Source organism: Schistocerca gregaria, chromosome X (genome assembly GCF_023897955.1).
Source record: "Schistocerca gregaria isolate iqSchGreg1 chromosome X, iqSchGreg1.2, whole genome shotgun sequence".
NCBI lineage: Eukaryota > Metazoa > Arthropoda > Insecta > Orthoptera > Acrididae > Schistocerca > Schistocerca gregaria.
This window is the reverse complement of record NC_064931.1, coordinates 525,895,427-525,915,806: the sequence shown is the minus strand read 5'-3', so window position 1 is coordinate 525,915,806 and position 20,380 is coordinate 525,895,427. Positions and strand designations below refer to the sequence as shown.

The 20,380-nt window shown below is 39.3% G+C and overlaps 2 protein-coding genes across 6 annotated transcripts in view; both read right to left on the bottom strand.

The window, feature by feature from the left end:
* LOC126297716 (dnaJ homolog subfamily C member 21-like) overlaps positions 1 to 20,380 on the bottom strand; it is a 242,382-nt gene that overhangs the window by 129,326 nt on the left and 92,676 nt on the right. The gene's annotated exons all lie outside the window — the stretch shown is intronic.
* The window catches only part of LOC126297718 (methyltransferase-like 26), a 72,398-nt gene continuing 68,376 nt past the window's right edge, over positions 16,359 to 20,380 (bottom strand). For both annotated transcript variants that reach the window (XM_049988857.1, XM_049988856.1), the window contains exon 3: positions 16,359 to 17,625. In XM_049988857.1, the coding sequence (XP_049844814.1) occupies positions 16,986 to 17,625 (640 nt within the window). In that variant the 3' untranslated portion in view covers positions 16,359 to 16,985. The remainder of the gene's footprint in view (positions 17,626 to 20,380) is intronic.

The following is a 20,380-nucleotide window of genomic DNA, read 5'->3' as shown; positions in this document are numbered from 1 at the left end:
ATGCGTGAGACCTGAAAAGGAAAGAAGATCTCACACAGTTGGGTCTGCACAGCAGCCACACTGTGTAGAGGTCACAGAAATATCTCCTCCCTACGGAATTCATTAGCTTAATGCTGGCTTGATAGTCATACTGGAAGATTTTAGTATTTGAGAGTAAGAGCCGAAATTTTGGTGGATAGGAAAGATGAAGAATGAGTGAGACCTGAAAAGGAAAGAAGATCTCACACAGCTGGGACTGCACCTGCTGCCACACTGTGTAGAGGTTACAGAACAACCTTCTCCCTACAGAAGTCATTAGCTTAATGCTGGCTTGATAGTCATACCTGAAGATTGTAGTATTTGAGAGTAAGACCTGACATTTTGGTGGTTAGGAAAGATGAAGAATGAGTGAGACCTGAAAAGGAAAGAAGCTCTCACACAGCTGGGACTGCACAGCTGCCACACTGTGTAGAGGTTACAGAACCTCCTCCCTATAGAAGTCATTGGTTTCAGGAAATTTTCATATTGGAAAGAAGGGGTCGAAATTTTTGTAGATATGAAAGATGAACAATGAGTGAGACCTGAAATGGAAAGAAGATCTCACACAGCTGGGACTGCACAGCTGCCACACTGTGTAGAGATTACAGAACAACCTTCTCCCTACAGAATTCGTATAGGCAGCTCCCAAGTTTCATCATTAGTTACTACATGTTTATAAATAAAAGGAACCATAATTCCTCCGGTTATTGGCAAGACCAGTTTAACTGGCTTCTTTCAAAGTCAACAACACTCTGATATTTCGACAAGAAATCTAAGCCAATTAAAACCTCAATACTGAAATTGTTTACAATTAAGCATGGATGATCAATTAAATTAACATTAATATCAAAGGGCAGTAAAGCTTCTTGCTTTATCGTTTTTGACACCTTGCCAGTAGCACCAATTATTCTTAGTCCTGATACCCTCATTACCGTAAGCTTGTCTTTACAAGGTAATGCATCAAAGAAGGACTGGGATATCGCACTCACCCACTTCCACTGTCTAAGAGACAATGGACATTGATACCCAACATATTCACTATTATTATAGTGTGGCTTATTCTAGGTTGTACAGGTGGTTCCTCAAACTCATCCTATAGTTCCTTTTGCATTTGTCTCCAATTAAAGTGATCGACATCTGTCTTCATTACATTTAGGTCAAAGTATGTGGGGGTTTCCCGAACTACATTTTCAGCTGCCTTTTCCAGTTGGTCTATTAATTTCAAATTGAAACAGCGCACGACTTCATTACATTTAGTTTGCTGAACACGACCCAAATTACTGTAGTCTGAGCGATTCTTCGCCTCCAGACCGGTCATAACACTAGGTACAGCTAAACCACTTTCACTATTAACGTTGGGTTTCTTCTCTAGTGACAACTGGGCACAGCTACTGGGTTCATCGACCCCGAACAGGCTATCCTCTACATTCTCACTTACCTCCTATCCTAAATCTATTAGTACAGTGTCAACACCCTGCACAGGCACTTTAGATAAGAGCACATCATCCTCATCGTAAATATAAGCATGAATTTCTTCTGCTTCTTCTCCTGACAATTCAGTATTTTGAAGCTCTTCCCTGCCGTTACACTGCTGCGCCTTCTTTTTCTCTTCCTACTTAGAAAGCGTCTCTAACACGATATCTATCAAATACTGTGAGTTATTTAATATTTCTGCAGTATCATTGGATGCTACCGACCCATAATCCGATACCTCAGTTTGAGTATTCTGATCTGTCATACTAATTACTGTAATTACTGGCTTAGGAATAGCAACCGCCTAGTGAGCGCCAGTATCCTCATAGACGGGAACTAGTTTTCCAGCCTCTGACTACTACTGTTCCCTTTATTTGCATTATAGTTAACTGGCACAGCATTGCTTTCAACACTGTTGTTTTCTTGCACATTTTCGTTAGGAACAAAATTACTATCATTTGGATGCCATTGTTGTTTCTGATAATTATTTCTCCAATACCTACCTCTCTTAAGATGGCGAACACCTAATGTTCTGATGTTTACATTGCCATTCTGCTCGTTCTTAAAATTACTACTAGTGTTATTACCATTTCTGTTATTACGTGCTTACTCCTCATTGGCAGCAACACGCTCTACACGTTTCAAATATTCAATGAAACGATCCAGATTGTCTCTAGGGGCAGATATAATTCTAGTTTGCCAATACCATGGCAGTTTGCTTCAAGATCTAGTATTATTATTTCAGGTTTTAGCTTTTCGGCCGAATGTGACAAACGTGAGATCCATGATCTGGCAAACTCTTTAATAGATTCCTTGCCTGCATTGAAGCGTTTTCCACTCCAAAATTCTCTCAACACTTCATTTTGCTTATTGCTAGACCAATACTCATTAATGAAAGCTGTTTTAAATTCCGCTAATGTTTTGCACTTCAACATAACATAGCTGAGCAACGCATGGTGTCACCCACTAAATGGCTTCTAATAAATGAGATTTTCTCTCGTTCAGACCAAGTTGGTGGAATCACGTCTTCAAAATCGTTCCAGGAATCTAGCGGGTGGATATTTTTATCTGGATCGAACCGCAAGAACTGCCGACACCCGATAAAAGCGACATTTGCAGCTACAACTTGTTGCATACCACCATTACCTGAAGTTACTGAAGCTACTTTACTCTCAATGTTAGCAATGTTAGTACTAATATTTTCTACTCTCATTTCAACATTATCTACTCTTTGCACAATATGAGTAATATCAGTTTTGATTGCATCTACCTCTGCTTAACATATGTTTACTTTTATATTAACATCTTTAAACCTATCTGAGCACAGTTCAGATTCCACCTCGATCTTTTCTGTTAACTTGTGCTCCAGCTTCGCATCTTCCATTTGGAAGTCTTTGCGAACCTCAGCAACTTCGGATTTTACTGTTTTATGCGTCTCTGATAACTGCTGAGCAACCTTTATCTTAATATCCTCATGGTTGTAATCAATTTTATAATTTAAACTGTCGAGTCCTCTTTCAACTTATTGCAGCCAGTCTTGAAGGAAGTTTCTAATTCAGCTTTATTGGGTTCTAATTTATTGTCCATTGCCTCAGACCGTTTATTAAAATTGGTTTGGCTGGCCGCAATCCTGTTATTTACCTCAATTATATGAGATTTTAACTCAGCTGTCATTCTAGCATTACTGGCTGACATTTTTGGATTACTGGCAACTACTGCTTGTAATATTACATTTAAATCAATAGCCCCAGTATCTTTGGGTTGCTCACTAGCTGGCTTTTTATCACACTCAGGTGACAAAAAACCAGCTCCAACACCAGAATCATCAAAACTAAATGAAACTTCTGATTGATCAGTCATATCTAACTTCTCCTTTTTAAACTCTACTATCTCTGGTGACTGTTTCATTTTTAATTCCTCAGAGAAACTATCATCCAATAACTTAACACTTTCTGATTTCTGCTTTACTACAGGGGTCTCTACTATTGAATCGTTGCCCTTTTTCACACTACTGTCAGGAGACACTAGTTCGGATTTCACTTTAACATTACTATTTTCATGCATATTAACACTTGAACCGTTGTCTGGATTTACAGTTCCTTCAACAGACATAGGTCCTGATTTAGGTTTAACTTCTGTTTCTTTTTGTGGTTCCATCGCCGACAGTCTTTTAGTGCAGTTTAGTAAAAGTTTTAACAGCTTTTCCCTTATCTTAGTTCCTTCTGCACGACGTATGCCATTGCGGCGCGGCGTACCAGGATTACTGATGTGACGCGGCACGTTGAACTGTAGACGGCACCTCCACAACAAGTGTGTTGTGGGCGTAGCCCGCAACAGCAGACCCGGCTCCGGTCGCTCTGACGGATGACTTCTCGCGATGCCAGCAGTGCAGCTAGACTCCGCGCCAGCTCCGTCAATCCAGATGCGTTGTAAATCCAATTGTGTCGTCCACATGCACACGTAACACTGTCTATCACTGTTCCATTGCGTGTCACATTTCACTTCCGAATCCAAATATTTAAAAATCACTTTCACTTTTACTCAGTTTGTTTCCCGGCCGATTAGCAACATATGTGGGGGCGGAGGGTGGAATAATAGAATAAAATGTTTTGTATTTATGCTGTTTGCCGTTCTCAACACTGGCTCTCTAACTACAATATTGGCAACCAGAAAGTGATCAGCAAAACGTGAAGCCAGTAATTAGAATTCCTAGTGCCCACTTCATCTGAGAAATACATTTACAGCTACAGCTTACAGCTCTGAGGAATTAGGAGATTGTCTAGGATTCATAATCAAAAACCATTCTCTCTAAAATGTTCACTATATTCTGAAAGTCACAGACCAAAATGAATCCACACACTCCAACTATCAGAGCAGTTCAGAGTCTAATGCGCTGGTGCAATTGTAACTGTTCAAATTAAATGTTTAAGTGAATGCTCGCCATAATTTGATGATAATGTTCATCAAACGCCATGCTAAATAATGGTAGAATGTCTGTCCTGCGGCGGCATGTGAAAATACGACATACGCAAACTAAAGATATGTTATTAACGTCATCCCAAAATTAACACTTCACTCGAAAACGATTTCATGGTTATGCGTATCCCGAGTAACTTACTACTGCATCCGAGGCTGTTTATATCAACGATACCGACGCGACGCGACTACCGGCACAGGTGGTGCGCTAATCAGCGTTTGGAGAGAACTAGGGTTCAAATGGCTCTGAGCACTATGGGACTCAACTGCTGTGGTCATCAGTCCCCTAGAACTTAGAACAACTTAAACCTAACTAACCTAAGGACATCACACACATCCATGCCCGAGGCAGGATTTGAACCTGCGACCGTAGCAGGAGAACTAGGGCCTTCCTTTTCTCGCGCAGCGTTCTTACATATAAAGCCGCGGTGCGGACAGCGAAGGAAACGCCTGATCAAATCTGCTCTCCCGACTAGCCGCTGGGCTAGTAATGCACCACTTTAAGTTATTGAATAAATCATTGCTTCCTTTGTTGATGGCTGATGAAGCTTTCAATTTAATTGTGCAATCAGCACACAAGTAAGTAATCATAATGAAAGTCTGAAGTGGCTAAGTCAAATATTTTGGGCGAGAGAATTAATTTAATTACACTACATGCAGTGGACGAGCTCTGAACTTGCTCTTTGGAGATACGCTATAGCTATAGCTTTATAGTTATTCTGTTGAAACTTCTCAAATTTTTATGATTATAGCGGATCTCCTTTCTACTTAAATTTAAGCATCCTAGTTTTATTTATTCGCCTACTTCATCTATCTTGCTTCCTTAATTTTTAAGATAAAAACCAGAAAATCATGAATTTCAACTAAAATTTTAATTTGTGAGATCCAGAATACTGTTTCTACTACATTATTATGCAAAAGGAATCTAAATATAAATTTTTAAGTTTCTAGCTCTTTTATGTTGCGCCAATGATTTTTACAGAAAAACGCCCAAATTTCGAAAATGGTTAAAGTTATTGAACTGATATTGAACACATTTTGATTTAGTATTACTCCTGACATGCTAGAAACGTTTTAGGTTATTTACTTGTTTTTTAAAGTATTGCGCAACATTTATGACGTCAGAGCTAGTTACAGCCGAGTGGCTGGCACACAATGGAGAGACATGTTAATTTTATAAGGCGTGAGTAGGCTGCTTCTCTACATGTTCATGAAAAGTGTGTTTGCAGTTCCTTATGGAACCATGATCGTACCCATCTTTGCACCTTTCAGTGCGAAGCAAATGGATGGCCAATAATTGATTTCTTCATGGCTCAAAAATATAAAAATCACGGTACTGTGTGGAGGTTGTGTGAAGGCTTCCCAGACAACACTCTGTAGCATAGTTGACACAGACTGCTAACAAATTGCCTGCCAATGTCGCATAGAGTTCGCTCCACAAGTTTCCCTGAGAAACCAATTCACAGCCTTCATAAAGTCCCAATCTCTCTCCGTGCAGTTTCTGTAATTTTAGAGTCCTGGAGAAAGACATTCATGGCTGCCCTTTTGCTTCAGGTAAAGAGGTGCATGTTTCCAGAGGCAACTGCAAACATTTTTCCACAAGGATATTGACCACCCTGCCCTACAGTGGGATAAATGTGTTAATATCTATGGCAATTACTTCTGTATTAATAAATAGTTTGCTTACTTTTTTCTATTTGTTTCATATTAATTTGACTGCCCTTGTATGCCACTATCAATAAGTTTGTTTTTGTAGACTGTTCTATTATTATTGTACATCATTGTATTTTTTTAAATACTGCCCCCCCCCCCCCCTCTGAAACTTGCAGCTGTATGCTGGGTTAAAGATTCCTCTAAAATTTGGTAGGTTTTCATAATCCAGCTAGTGTATCCCCAGTGTGAATACAATTCAATAGAAACTTCATTAACACTGATTTACACGCACAATTTTGAGAACTGTAAACTCACTTTTTTGAGGCAGGGGCAGCAGAAAACATGCGTCTACTGTGCAGATGAGGAACTCTAAACTTACCAAGTTGGAATAACTCCATTTGCTATAACTCTACTCCTTAGATAATGTTTTTTTTTTTCATTTTTATAATGCACTGGTGGTAGATGTAGCACATTTACATAGAGTGCCAAAATTCTTATTTAGGTGAAGTTTCAGTAAAATTCATTATCCATCAGTTGAGTTCTACGAATGCCAATGATATAGTTATTTTTCACTATACATGTTGTTTTAAGAGAAATCTGTAATTTACTTAATTCACAAGCCATATGGTCAAAAACATGTTGTGTGGTAACAATTGTTTATTTCCAGAATGACAAAAATTTTTTTAAAGCTCTCATTTCACTCTTTCTGTAAACATTTTATTATTTGTGAACATTAATTAACTAAAACTTTATTCACAATTAAATTTTTCACCATGTAGAAAATACTATTGTTATTTGGACCTTTAAGTATGTTCATAATATCATAACTATAGTTATAATTTTCTTGCCCTAATTTTTGTGAACTAGAAAATGGCTTTGGTTATCAGAGTAATTTGATAATTAATAAATGAAGAAAACTGCTGTCCTGTGAAATTCACAGGAGTCTCGGTAAGTCCCCAAAATCCCCACAGCAATGCACGTAGTATGAATAAAATAATCCACCCAACTTTATTTCCCACTTATCTATCACATAGATAAACCAGAGTATTACTTGATTCCCCATAACATCATTGGCACTAATTTTTTACATCGTTTTCTTAATATAGCAATATGAATTTAGCTCCTAGTAATCGTTACAGTAACTTCTCCATGACACACCCATGATTAGCTATTTTCATTTTAATATCTCTATGTAAAAATTCATACAGTGCACTCATCCATTCCACATTTCAATGTCAAAGTCACTAATATGAGCAGATCTTACTCTTACAGTCACTCAGTGTGATTCTTTCATGAACTTGTTGGAAAAAAGCTGCTATTGTCATCCACATAACTTCACTGTGTTAAAGTGTTAATAAAGCTTCAGTGACTAAGTTCTTTCAAATGCTGTTTTCTGAAGATGTATTTTTTGTAGATTTGAATGACTTCACCATAGAAAGAACCTGCCACTGTTCAGAGTTCATCCAGTGTAGCAGCTGACTTGATTTATTTGAACTATAAAAATAGTTGATAGTAGAAGTTAATCCTTGTCATTACGTGTTTTGGCGCTAAGAAATGTGAAGTAATCTCAAGTGTAAGTCAATGGTGTCATGTCCGTAATTGAAATATTACGAGGGTTACTCCAAAAGAAATGCACACTATTTTTGTAAAAATACAGTTTTCATTCTGCATGTGTGAAAGTTATACAGTGTGTAAATACATCCTTCCCGCTTGTTTTCAAACTTACAAGGGGAGGCCACGACGTTTGGAACGCGGATTTACTGCACACTTCGTACACTCATAGTACTCCATAAGAACAACAAAATGTGTGAGCAGTAGCGCGTACTTCTCAAGCGTTATTGGGAAAATCGCAAGATAATTTCGGTCATCAAATATATACACCTGTGCGTGGCCATTTTTACCATGAATCGCCGGCAGCCGAGTGGTGCCAGCGCGGTAGCTCAGCGTGTTCGGTCAGAGGGTTAACTGCCCTCTGTAATAGAAAAAACTGTGTGACTGGCTCGACGACGAACTAGGACGTGTGTCTTGGGATGTCTGACCAATTGCAACGAACAATAAAAAAAAGGTGGTTAGCGTTCAAGCCCTGTAATAGCTGGTTCACTGGATCGAGTCCTGCTCGTCAGGTTTTTTTTTTTCTAACACAGTCATTTTCTTTACTATTTATATTACAACTGATGTAATGGGAAAAATACGTACACTCCTGGAAATGCAAAAAAGAACACATTGACACCGGTGTGTCAGACCCACCATACTTGGTCCGGACACTGCAAGAGGGCTGTACAAGCAATGATCACACGCACGGCACAGCGGACACACCAGGAACCGCGGTGTTGGCCGTTGAATGGCGCTAGCTGCGCAGCATTTGTGCACCGCCGCCGTCAGTGTCAGTCAGTTTGCCGTGGCATACGGAGCTCCATCGCAGTCTTTAACACTGGTAGCATACCGCGACAGCGTGGATGTGAACCGTATGTGCAGTTGACGGACTTTGAGCGAGGGCGTATAGTGGGCATGCGGGAGGCCGGGTGGACATACCGCCGAATTGCTCAACACGTAAGGCGTGAGGTCTCCACAGTACATCGATGTTGTCGCCAGTGGTTGGCGGAAGGTGCACGTGCCCGTCGACCTGGGACCGGACCGCAGCGACACACGGAGCACGCCAAGACCGTAGGATCCTATGCAGTGCCGTAGGGGACCGAACCGCCACTTCCCAGCAAATTAGGGACACTGTTGCTCCTGGGATATCGGCGAGGACCATTCGCAACCATCTCCATCAAGCTGGGCTACGGTCCCGCACACCGTTAGGCCGTCTTTCGCCACACGCCCCAACATCATGCAGCCCGCCTCCAGTGGTGTCGCAACAGGCGTGAATGGAGGGACGAATGGAGACGTGTCGTCTTCAGCGATGAGAGTCGCTTCTCCCTTGGTGCCAATGATGGTCGTATGCGTGTTTGGCGCCGTTCAGGTGAGCGCCACAATCAGGACTGCATACGACCGAGGCACACAGGGCCAACACCCGGCATCATGGTGTGGGGAGCGATCTCCTACACTGGCCGTACACCTCTGGTGATCATCAAGGGGACACTGAATAGTGCACGGTACATCCAAACCGTCATCGAACCCATCATTCTACCATTCCTAGGCCGGCAAGGGAACTTGCTGTTCCAACAGGACAATGCACGTCCGCATGTATCCCGTGCCACCCAACGTGCTCTAGAAGGTGTAAGTCAACTACCCTGGCCAGCAAGATCTCCGGATCTGTCCCCCATTGAGCATGTTTGGGACTGGATGAAGCGTCGTCTCACGCGGTCTGCACGTCCAGCACGAACGCTGGTCCAACTGAGGCGCCAGGTGGAAATGGCATGGCAAGCCGTTCCACAGGACTACATCCAGCATCTCTACGATCGTCTCCATGGGAGAATAGCAGCCTGCATTGGTGGATATACACTGTACTAGTGCCGACATTGTGCATGCTCTGTTGCCTGTGTCTATGTGCCTGTGGTTCTGTCAGTGTGATCATGTGATGTATCTGACCCCAGGAATGTGTCAATAAAGTTTCCCCTTCCTGGGACAATGAATTCACGGTGTTCTTATTTCAATTTCCAGGAGTGTATAATCGGATGAACTTTTATTGAATTTACAATGCTATTTGGCAGTCTACAAATTTTTATTATCACAAATAATATAATATTTATAACTACCCACTAGTAAACTACCATACGCATAAGGTGATACTGAAAATGAATGCTTGTCCGTGTCTTCAAAATTGTTCGTATTTAATCGAAAGAGAACGAGAAATTGCTTCTCGTGAAGACGCTATTACTATACAGTAGATACTGCATGACCAATGATGAGCACTGATATTTAAGGAAATGCTGCGTTATGCATGGTTTGCTTCCAAATTATGGGCTAAAAGAGAGGTTTTTGAAAATGTTAACGAGGTTTGTTTTTCCACAGAAAACCTCAAATGGCGCCGGCCGCGGTGGTCTCGCGGTTCTAGGCGCGCAGTCCGGAACCGTGCAACTGCTACGGTCGCAGGTTCGAATCCTGCCTTGGGCATGGATGTGTGTAATGTCTTTAGGTTAGTTAGGTTTAAGTAGTTCTAAGTTCTAGGGGACTAATGACCACAGCAGTTGAGTCCCATAGTGCTCAGAGCCATTTGAACCATTTGAACCTCAAATGACCCTGCGTGTTAGGAAACATAGCATTTATTCAATGCAGCTGGTGCCGTTTAACTTTGTTTTTGCGAAAAATACCATTCCGCAACTTGTACTCGTAATGTCGAAAACGACGAATAATTGTACATCTTTCGAAAACCGTCCATGCTGGTCAAAACTTGGAGGTAGCTAGTCGTTTCAGGCTCCTTCCAGGTATAAGGGATTTCTCAAATCACGGACAAGCATACATTTTCGGTATCACTTCATGCGTTTGGCCTTTTAATAGTCGGTAGTTATGAATATTATATTATCTGTGATAGTAAAAATTTGTAGACTTCCAAATAACATTGTAAATTTAATAAAAGTTCATCCGATTACACGTATTTTCCCATTACATCAATTGTAATATAAATAGTAAAGAAAATGACTGTGTTAGAAATTAAAAAAAAGTGATGAGCGGGACTCGATCCAGCGATTACGGGAATTGAACGCTAACCACTCGGCTGCCGGCGCTTCTTGGTAAAAATGGCCACGAACACGTATATATTTGACGGCCGAAATTATCTTGCGATTTTTTCAATTGAGAAGTACGCGCTACTGCTTACACATTTTGTTGTCCTCGTGGAGTACTACGAGTGTAAAAAGTTTGCAGTAAATCCGCGTTCCAAAACGTCGTTAGTTCGACCTGTTCCCGTGAGTGGTGCCGTCACAGCATGTCTTCAAGATGGCTGCTACACTTGACATTCATCAGAAGAAACGTGCTGTCATAGAATGTATCTACACACTGTAAAACTTTCAAACATGTAGAATAAAAGATGGACTTTTTAAAAAACATAGTGTGCAGTTCTTTTGGAGTGACCCTCGAAGATTACATTTCCAACCAATTTCAGAGAATCAGACTTCAAAAGTTTAGCATTGCCAAAGAAACCAGCAATGTAACCAGGTCAGTAACATTACATAGTGTTTTGCTTTTCAATGGGCAACTGTGGAGTCCCTTCCTAAAGATGCACTAAACATAAAATGTGGCTATCTTTCCAACGAAGTATGAGATGAGTGCACATAAAAAAGAATAGCATTTTGTAAGCAACTTGCTTTCCAATTGGAAAAAACAGGTTGCCCACAACTGCAATACTTAATGCTATACTGTGCTCACTGACTCTTTAAGTGTTTGATTCCATTTCATGAGAAGATATGCCTTTAAGAGTTACTGTTAAGTCAATCAAAAGTTCACCAGGCAAATTCAGGAAAACTAAAATTATGAGTAGGGGTTAATTACCTATACACAGTATTAATATGCACATCTTATAATTAAATTATGGAGTAGTCTACGTACTAATGCTGTGAGTTTGTCGAGGTGGTGAATCCATAACCAACAAATTCCAAGTACAGGAAACCTTGGCTAAATAATGTTATACTGCTGAAGGCAAATAGAATAAATAAAAAAAGTACAGGAAACCATTCACTGCATTTACGCAACTCTCTGGATCAAAATTATCTTTGACAGATGGGTAATATTGAATTCCGTTTGTGTTAATCACCAAATTTTCAATTAGTTCAGAGATGAGCTAATGCTCATCTCTGAACTATTATAGCTCTTGGATCAAACATAATTCCCACCTTTTGACAAAGTGCTAGCATGCTGTAATAATAGTATTTATTTGGGTTAGTACACATCGAACAGAACACTGCTGCCAGCCACTGTGGCCGAGCGGTTCTAGGTGCTTCAGTCCCGAACCGCACTGCTGCTACGGTCGCAGGTTCGAATCCTGCTAAGTCCAGGGGACTGATGACCTCAGACGTTGAGTCTCATTGTGCTTAGAGCCATTTTTAATTAAAAAAAAGATAGAACACTGCTGTTGTAAAAGAGAGCAGTAACACTTGCACCAGATCGACATCCACAAAGGTACTATCCAGCATAAATATTTCACTATATGTTTCTCAGACAAAGAGCTACAAAAAAGAACTCTTGAGTTAGGTAGGTATAATCTTATGTAGGACAGTCCTTATGTCAGGACATGATACAAGAAAACATAAAAAATATATTTACTTTCACAGCTACTTTTTATTTTTTGTATACCATCAAGACTGGTCAAATATGTGTAAAAAGATACATGATCACAATAACATTACTTCAGACGAACAAAAATTTATGAATAGACACAAGTGGTATGCCAAAATATTTTACGAGCAGTAACCAAAATTTGCTTTCAGGGAAGGTACAACATACAGGTAGTGAATAAGCAACATGGATTATGAACTTCCCAGTAAAGTATGATATAGTCTAAAATAAAAGAGGTGTGATTTTACATTTGAGAGATAGAAGGAAGGAAAACAGTATAGGGTTGGCAGTAGATGGTAGTGCTGCCTATGCGAGCATGCAGGACATAGTAGAGAGAGGATAGTGAGCCATTAATTGCAGCATCGGGAGACTATAATGGGGCTAAGGGGGGGGGGGGGGGGGGGGAGAGTGGAGGAAAGTATAGAAGAGAAAAGGATTCTGCCAGTGCAACGGTAGGGTAGAAGGTTGGGTAGGGCTGGAATGGGAGCAAGGAAGAGGATAGGGAAGGTTGAGATCAGGGCTGCGGTGTGCTTGGAAAGAATCCAGTCAGTGAAGCAGTCATTGACTTCAAGAATATCATGTTGGGTGGCACACTCAACAACTGGGTGATACAGCTGTCTCTGGGCCAGTTTGGTGGTGGCCACTCATGTGGGCACACAACTTGTTAGTGGTCATGGCCATGTAGAATGTCACAAAGTGGTTGCAGATAATTTGGTAGATCACAGACTGCTTTTGCATTTGTCACTGCCTTTGATGGGATGGGAGGTGGCTGGGACAGGACAGAAGCACATTGGAGGATGGGGCAGGTTTTACATCTATTGCAGGATAAGCTTGATGGGGCAACTGGTTTGGAGCAGGGGTGAAATATTGGCAGACAAAGATATCACATAAGTTGGGTAGGCACTGGAATACCTATGTGGGAGTGGGGAGAATATTTTTCATTTCAGGACATGATGAGAGATAGTCAAAACCCTGCCATTCCCTTAAGTATCATTAACGAACACTGATGATGACAGGAAAATTGTTATGAACTATCATTAATGCAACACAAGTCATTTGATCTTAGCATTTTAAGAAAACTAAATTGTGTGGTTTCTTAGTCTTAAATCAGTATTTATGTCTCCAAGAATATATATCCTGTCCTTAGACCATTTTGGAAAAAATAAGTCAGTTTTCTCCAAGCACTAAGCAAATGCTTAATAGGTTTGTAAAAAGTGATTACTCGCAAATAGAGCAAGGGTAAAAAAAAAACTGCCTGTACAATTCCGTATGAGCCTGTCAGAAAAGCTGACTTTTCTAAATTAATATACATTCTGAAACAACAAATACACTAGTCATTGTCACATTGAATTACGATTTGCCTATTGCTACTATGCCTAACGTGCTTATTGCAACTGAAAATGTGTGCCGAGTTAAGTTTATAATTTATGAGATCCTAATGACAGTCCCTGATCTCCAACTGTCGTACAAGCTGGGATGAACATTATGAACACAAAACACATTACTGGACACACAGCAATGTGTCATGTCTCATGAGTTCATGATTATTATTTCACATTGTTTGCTTCATTTTTAATGATGTTTACCCTTCATTCCCAGAACTACCCTTATCTCAATGACTACACTTATTCCAAATGCTGTTATTATTTAAAATCATAAAAGTGCACAAGTTTTCCATTGGTCCCTAATATTAAATACTATAAAACAAGCTTATCCATATAAACAATATTCACTTTCAATATCATTTAGGTACATCAGACACGTTATGACATTTCAACTTCCACTTTGCGAGTGGCTAAAGCTGAAATCTTGATTAAGTGAAATAAATGAACAGTAATTTACATTTTAATGGCAGAAATTGTTTTCAAAAAGGATGTGTATGCAGTGGGAATGTGACAAGTCCACTATTATACATGCAAACTTGTGTACTTGCTCTTCTTTCTGAGCGAGCTGAGTCCACTTGTAGCAGAGATCACATGTTCAGAGATGACATCACAGGACTCACTCACAAATTCAAAGCAAGAAGCACATTTTTGATTGCCAAACAAAAGACTTCATCAAACTTTCTAAATTAAACTTTGATTTGTTACATTTCAGCAGTTGTGGCCTACTGCCGAAAACATGATTGAGAGGTGCTGTAGTCTGTAGTCTTCCTAGGCCCTTTTTCTATGTTTCTTGCAATATCTGTATGCAAGTTTCAGCGGCATAACCCCCACATTAATGACCGCACATTTTACCACAGTTCTAAGTAAGCTACAATAAATTTTTACAGCTAACACTGCAGAGGCTACTGTTTATATTTAGTATGGGATATGTCTGGTGCACCCTGATACTTGTTTACTTCCTCTCATATGAGATCTACAGATGGTACACTGGTCTAGGATTACGCTACATGTTTGCCAGTAGGATTTCATTGAATTTCTTGCTATTGTTGTGTAGGCTTTTACACTCCTTCCTGAGCATTTTGTAAAGTCATGAGTTTCATCATCTGCAAGACAGTCCTGGGGTGCAAAGTGTGTCTAATGCCATGACAAAATCAAGTAAGACATGTATGCAGAAGCCTTTGTGGCTAAATGCTGCATGGGAGTTTCTGCCAGCCTGATGAATGATTGGGAGATGAAGTTGTCTTTGAAGCTGAACAGAAAGTTCAGCCAGATTTGTTCGAACTTACTGTGACTTTACATTTGTCACATCGGACAATATCTATAGAAAATCTTTTCCACATTCAGTATCCAAATGAAATGAGATAATGAGCAAACAATATCGTGCACATTTCGCTTCCATACACTGTTACATTCTAGATAAATGCTTTAAAGGAAAAAAAAAATCCTAAAACTTAAATTAGATGTACCTGTATTTCTTTTTTTTAGGAAAGTTATTCATACTATTGATAGCTATATTTTAAATGTTCTTCACTTTTCCCAACATTATTTATCTTCTTGTTCAGATAGGAAATTTCATCTACTCCTTTCAACATCTGATTTCCTAACTTAATCCTTGCAGCAACATCTGACGTAATGCGGCTATACTCAGTTAGCTTTGTTTCATTTTTTTTCCATGTCCATTTCATTTCATAACCTGTTTTCATGACACTATCCATCCTGCTCAACTAATCTTCCAAGTGCTGAACCGTTTTTGACAGATTTACAATTTCATCTGCAAATCTCAGTTGTTTTTCTTATCCTTAAACTTTAATTCGTTTTCTAAATTCCTCCTTGGTTTCTTTCTGGAGGTAGTAATCAATCTCATCTTACTTCCATCTGAATTACTGCATCCCTTTTGTGAACTTCAATTCATAACTGCAGTCTGATTTCTGTAATGTTTGTAGATAATCTTTGATACCTTTTTATACCGACCACTTCAAAAAATTCTAAATAGTGCATTCCAGCCAACACTGTAAATGGCTTTCCTTTTTGTACATCTGCAAGTGCTGTGAAATGTAAGTTTGAATTTTATCAACCTATCTTCAAAGTTTGTAGTAGTGTCAGTACCACTCTATATACTCTAACAATTCTCCAGAACCCAAAGCTATCTTCTGTCAGTCTATATATCCTTCTGATGATATACAAACATGATGGTAGTTCAATAGTGCTCCTATCTCTCAACACTAACCTTTGGTATTGGTAACATATTTTTCTTTAAGTCTGAGGGTATTTGACATATCTTGTATACCCTTATTATCAGATGTAACAGTTTTTTAATGTTTCTCACAGGGATATTAATAATTCTGATGGAATGTCATCAACTCCACGTGCCTTTCAACTTCTTTCAATCCTTCATCAGATTCTTCCCATAGTATTGCATCAGTCATCTCCTTTTCATCCAGTTCATCTTCTCTATTGACAATAGTTAGCCTGTTTCTTTCCTCTAAATAACCCTTCTGCATCTTTTAGCCACCTTGCTGAGTCTCTTCAGTTTCTTAGTACCAGCTTGCCATATGATATCTGATATTTTGTGAAATATTAATGTGCATGCGGAGTCAAAAAGTGAGGTAAATGTAGGCTGAAAGTAATAAAATCTTACAATCACAATAAAGACATTTATTTGAGATCAAAGGATACAGTTTCATTTGAAAATTCAGAAATTTCATAGTTAGACTCAAAGAATGCAAATATCTGAAAAACTTTTCCTGTGGAGTACACAGAGTTTATGCAGTTCATTATTTGATTCTTTGTTATCAGTGGGATTTGGGTGCATTGTGTCTGGACAATGTATCAGAAGTATCATGACAGTTTCTCTTATGGATTATAAGTTTCAGGTCAAAATCTGCTACTGAATGACAAAGTTGAAAGTTTTGCTTTTTCTACTTTGCTCAGACATTTTCAGATGGCTTCACAAAACCAAATGAAAACCTGCAGTTATAGTATCTGCATAAATTATATAGTACCTGTATAAAGCACAAATGTTTCTATTACTTGAGAATTTTAAACAATCAAACATCACAGACTTTACAGAACACAAACCATTAACCATACATGCAACTAGACAATCTTATTTTAAGAACACAACATTCTACTAAGCGTCAGCTAATACTGTTACACAGGAACAACACTGGCATTGTTAACAACCAAACTGACCTTTAACATATGATTTATTAATACTGAAATAAATATGGAACAAATTTTGTTAATGAAAAGCATTCTCCAATGAAATTACTTTTTCTTCCACACAAGCATGTGATTATTAGCTGGCATATCGTGTGCTGCTATTAGTGCCAAACCATATTTAAATCCCAATACATTGAGATCTTCTACGTCTCTTAGGCCCCACGCAGGATTCTCTTGTCTTAATCTCTGGTTAAAGCTAACATTAGACTCTGGAGTTATAACTCCATTAAATGCAAAAGGCCCATACAGGAATAATAGACCGCCAGGTTTCAGAACTTTCTGTACATTCTTGAATAGGTGTTCAGTGCATTCACTTTCAGTTGTGTGGATCATATTGATGTTGATAACAAAAGACATAGAATTTTCTGTGATTGCTCCAAAGGCCCAGAATCTATATGGAGTACGTATATCGATTACAATTGGGTCACGCACATTGCGGACACCACTCTCAGAAATGTATGCTCCAATACTTCTTATGTAGCTTTCTTCAAATTCAGATGGTTGAAACTGCACATCTGGAAAATATTGGGCAAAATACACAATGTGTTGGCCTGTTCCCGAGGCTATTTCCAGTACTGTAAGAGCTTCTTCCTTTGCCTTGTTGTTAAAAATGTACTGCATTAACACCTCGAGAATTGGTTCTTTGTTGCGTTCAGCTGCAGGGCTGTGCAATTTATCTCCAACACTGTAAAACAGAAGAAATAATAATATAGCAATTTAGTAAGTTTACACCTGACAAAACACCAGTTTACACACACACACACACACACACACACACACACACACACACACACACAGAGAGAGAGAGAGAGAGAGAGAGAGAGAGAGAGAGAGAGAGAGAGAGAGGGGTATCAATGGCAGTTCAGCTGATACACAGGATACCTAGCTAAGATGTGTTACAAAATCATTGCCAGTATCTAATGGATTTAAAAAATGACTTTACTGTGGACTTTTATAATGTTCTTTCTTCAACCTGTGAAACTGCTCGAGGATGAGGCACACGGATGCAAACAGCAGCCTCAAATTCAAACCAATGGGATCTGAGTGCACCATCCACATTTTGAATGTTCCACTGCCCACACAAGAGACAACAATAAGTCATGGACATCATACTGTGCAGCAAGCATTAAAAAATGCCATGAGTTCCAGACACCGTTACAGGCCTGTCAATATCTTTTGTGATTTCTGACCTTACAATCATGACATTTAGTCTGTCCAAAGCATAGAGAATGAGCGAATTATGGATGGTGCCATAATTTTGATGTGTGCTTGGGAAACAAGTGGGATCATATCATACTCTGAAATACCATGCAGCTCCTTACTGCCACGTGTACGTGTGTGTGTAAGGTGTTGTCTAGAGGAGGCCTACAACTTTGTCAGTGGTGTGGAGAGATTTACTAGCAGTAGTCCAATCATCTCCATTTGTGCATCATGCACATGATTTTTTAGTGATAATTGGCAGTTTTCTGCACGTCCTTATTCCACATTTTGTGTGTTTGCCAGTTGAATAACATACACAGACTTTCATAGTGGCCAGGGCTCATGATCTATGAATAGTAATGGTATTTGTGTATGTTTCAACATTCAAAGCTACTGTTAATGACTGATGCTGCAACTACAACAACAAAGTTACATATTACTTTTGCCATTTGATATCAGATGTAGAATTAATTAGTATCTGAATTCTCTTTTCAGGAATGCCGTCTGTTCCTCACTCCTGTTTCCACTGCAAAACAACACAGTGTGCAAAGTAAGTTATAATAAATAAACCATGTGGAAGGACATCTCTGGAAGGCAAAATATATGAAGGAACAAAATATACACTACCACTCATTAATTTCAATAAACCTACCAACCGACATCTAAATCCCCGTAGGTACCATATAATACTATGACTATGGCTGAGTAAGCAAAGGAATAGTACAACATTGGTGATCATGTAATATTATTCAGGAGTGTGTCATGTACATATAAAATAGTTATCTGAACTGATATGGTTGTTTACCTGTGTGACAAACGAAGGTATAGTCCATACTGCCCTGTTTTTCCCTGTAGTGTTGTGATGTCTGCAGTGTACTTCAAGCAGTGATACAATATGTACTATATGATTACTGCACTTCAGTTCCTTAGTGACAGCTGACAGTGTGCACGTCCTTATTATCATTCCAGGAGCAGCGAGATTCATCAACAAATGACACTCCGAAAAGCAGGTTTATCTATGCTCCAATCTATGAAACAATGGGGCATGGCTATAGGGGGAGTGCAATACACCCTTCACTACCAGAAGAAAACATGTAGCAGTAACGACCTACCATAACCAAGACAACCTCATGAAACAACTAAAATGATGATAAATTCACCAGAATTACTAGTAAGAGAAACAGGTTCAAAACAGCAGCACACACTTATGCAGAATTGGCAGAAATGAACAAGAAAAACATATCTATTGCAACAGTGAAAAGGAGACTGACTGATGCTGGCTTGGCTTGAAATGGCATATAGCAGCAAGAAAAACCCCTTCTGAAACATGTAAATAAAAAGAAGAGACTCGAATAGTTTAGGAAATATAGTAAGTGGACACACGAAGAGTGGAAGAAAGTGTTATTCATAGATGAAACTAAATTCAAGATTTTTGGTACCACAAGGATATTTGTTCATCAATCTGAAGGAGAAAGGATGGCCCAGTAACACTTAAACACGGTGGGGGTTCTATTATGGTTTGGAGGTGTTTTACAGGAGATGGAGTTGGCAACACTGTGAAAACAGAAGGGCGTATGGACCAGAAACACTACCATCTTAGTAGTAGAAAGCAGAAGGCACTGAAAGATGTGGTGTGGCCATTCCAAAGCCCTGATTGTAATTCCATTAAAATAGTTTGGTACAAAGTGGACAGAAGTGTCCGGGAAGTTCGCATAACAGGCAAGGAACATCTCTGTAATATCATTATGGATGGATAGAATGATATAAACTTATTGACTACACGCCTGGCAAAATTATGGCCTTTTGAGTGCTACAGGAAAACAAATTGTTACTGTGTTTTGGGTAAATGATTTGCTACCAGAGACTATCATCTTACTCACATGAAACAACACTGCATCTAATCTTATTACAACTCACAAATGACCACAGAGAGTAAAAGGTAAGAAAACAGTGGTGTTAATAATCATGAACTGATAAGATTTCCCACAAAAAATGGCCCAGCTACAATGTGTTGGCATTGGAAGTGAGTGAACGTATGGATGGAACTTTTAACATTTCTATGGTTGTTGGAGTATAATCCTTGTTAGAGCAAGACTGCCAGTGGTAGTGTGCTTAAAATATGAGGAAACTAATGTCCTACTTCCTTTTAGTTTTAGTAATGATGAATCAGAAGTAAATGAATGAGAATATCGTAAGTAGCAACAGTGGGGCCAGATTTACCTTTACAAGGTAGATTACTC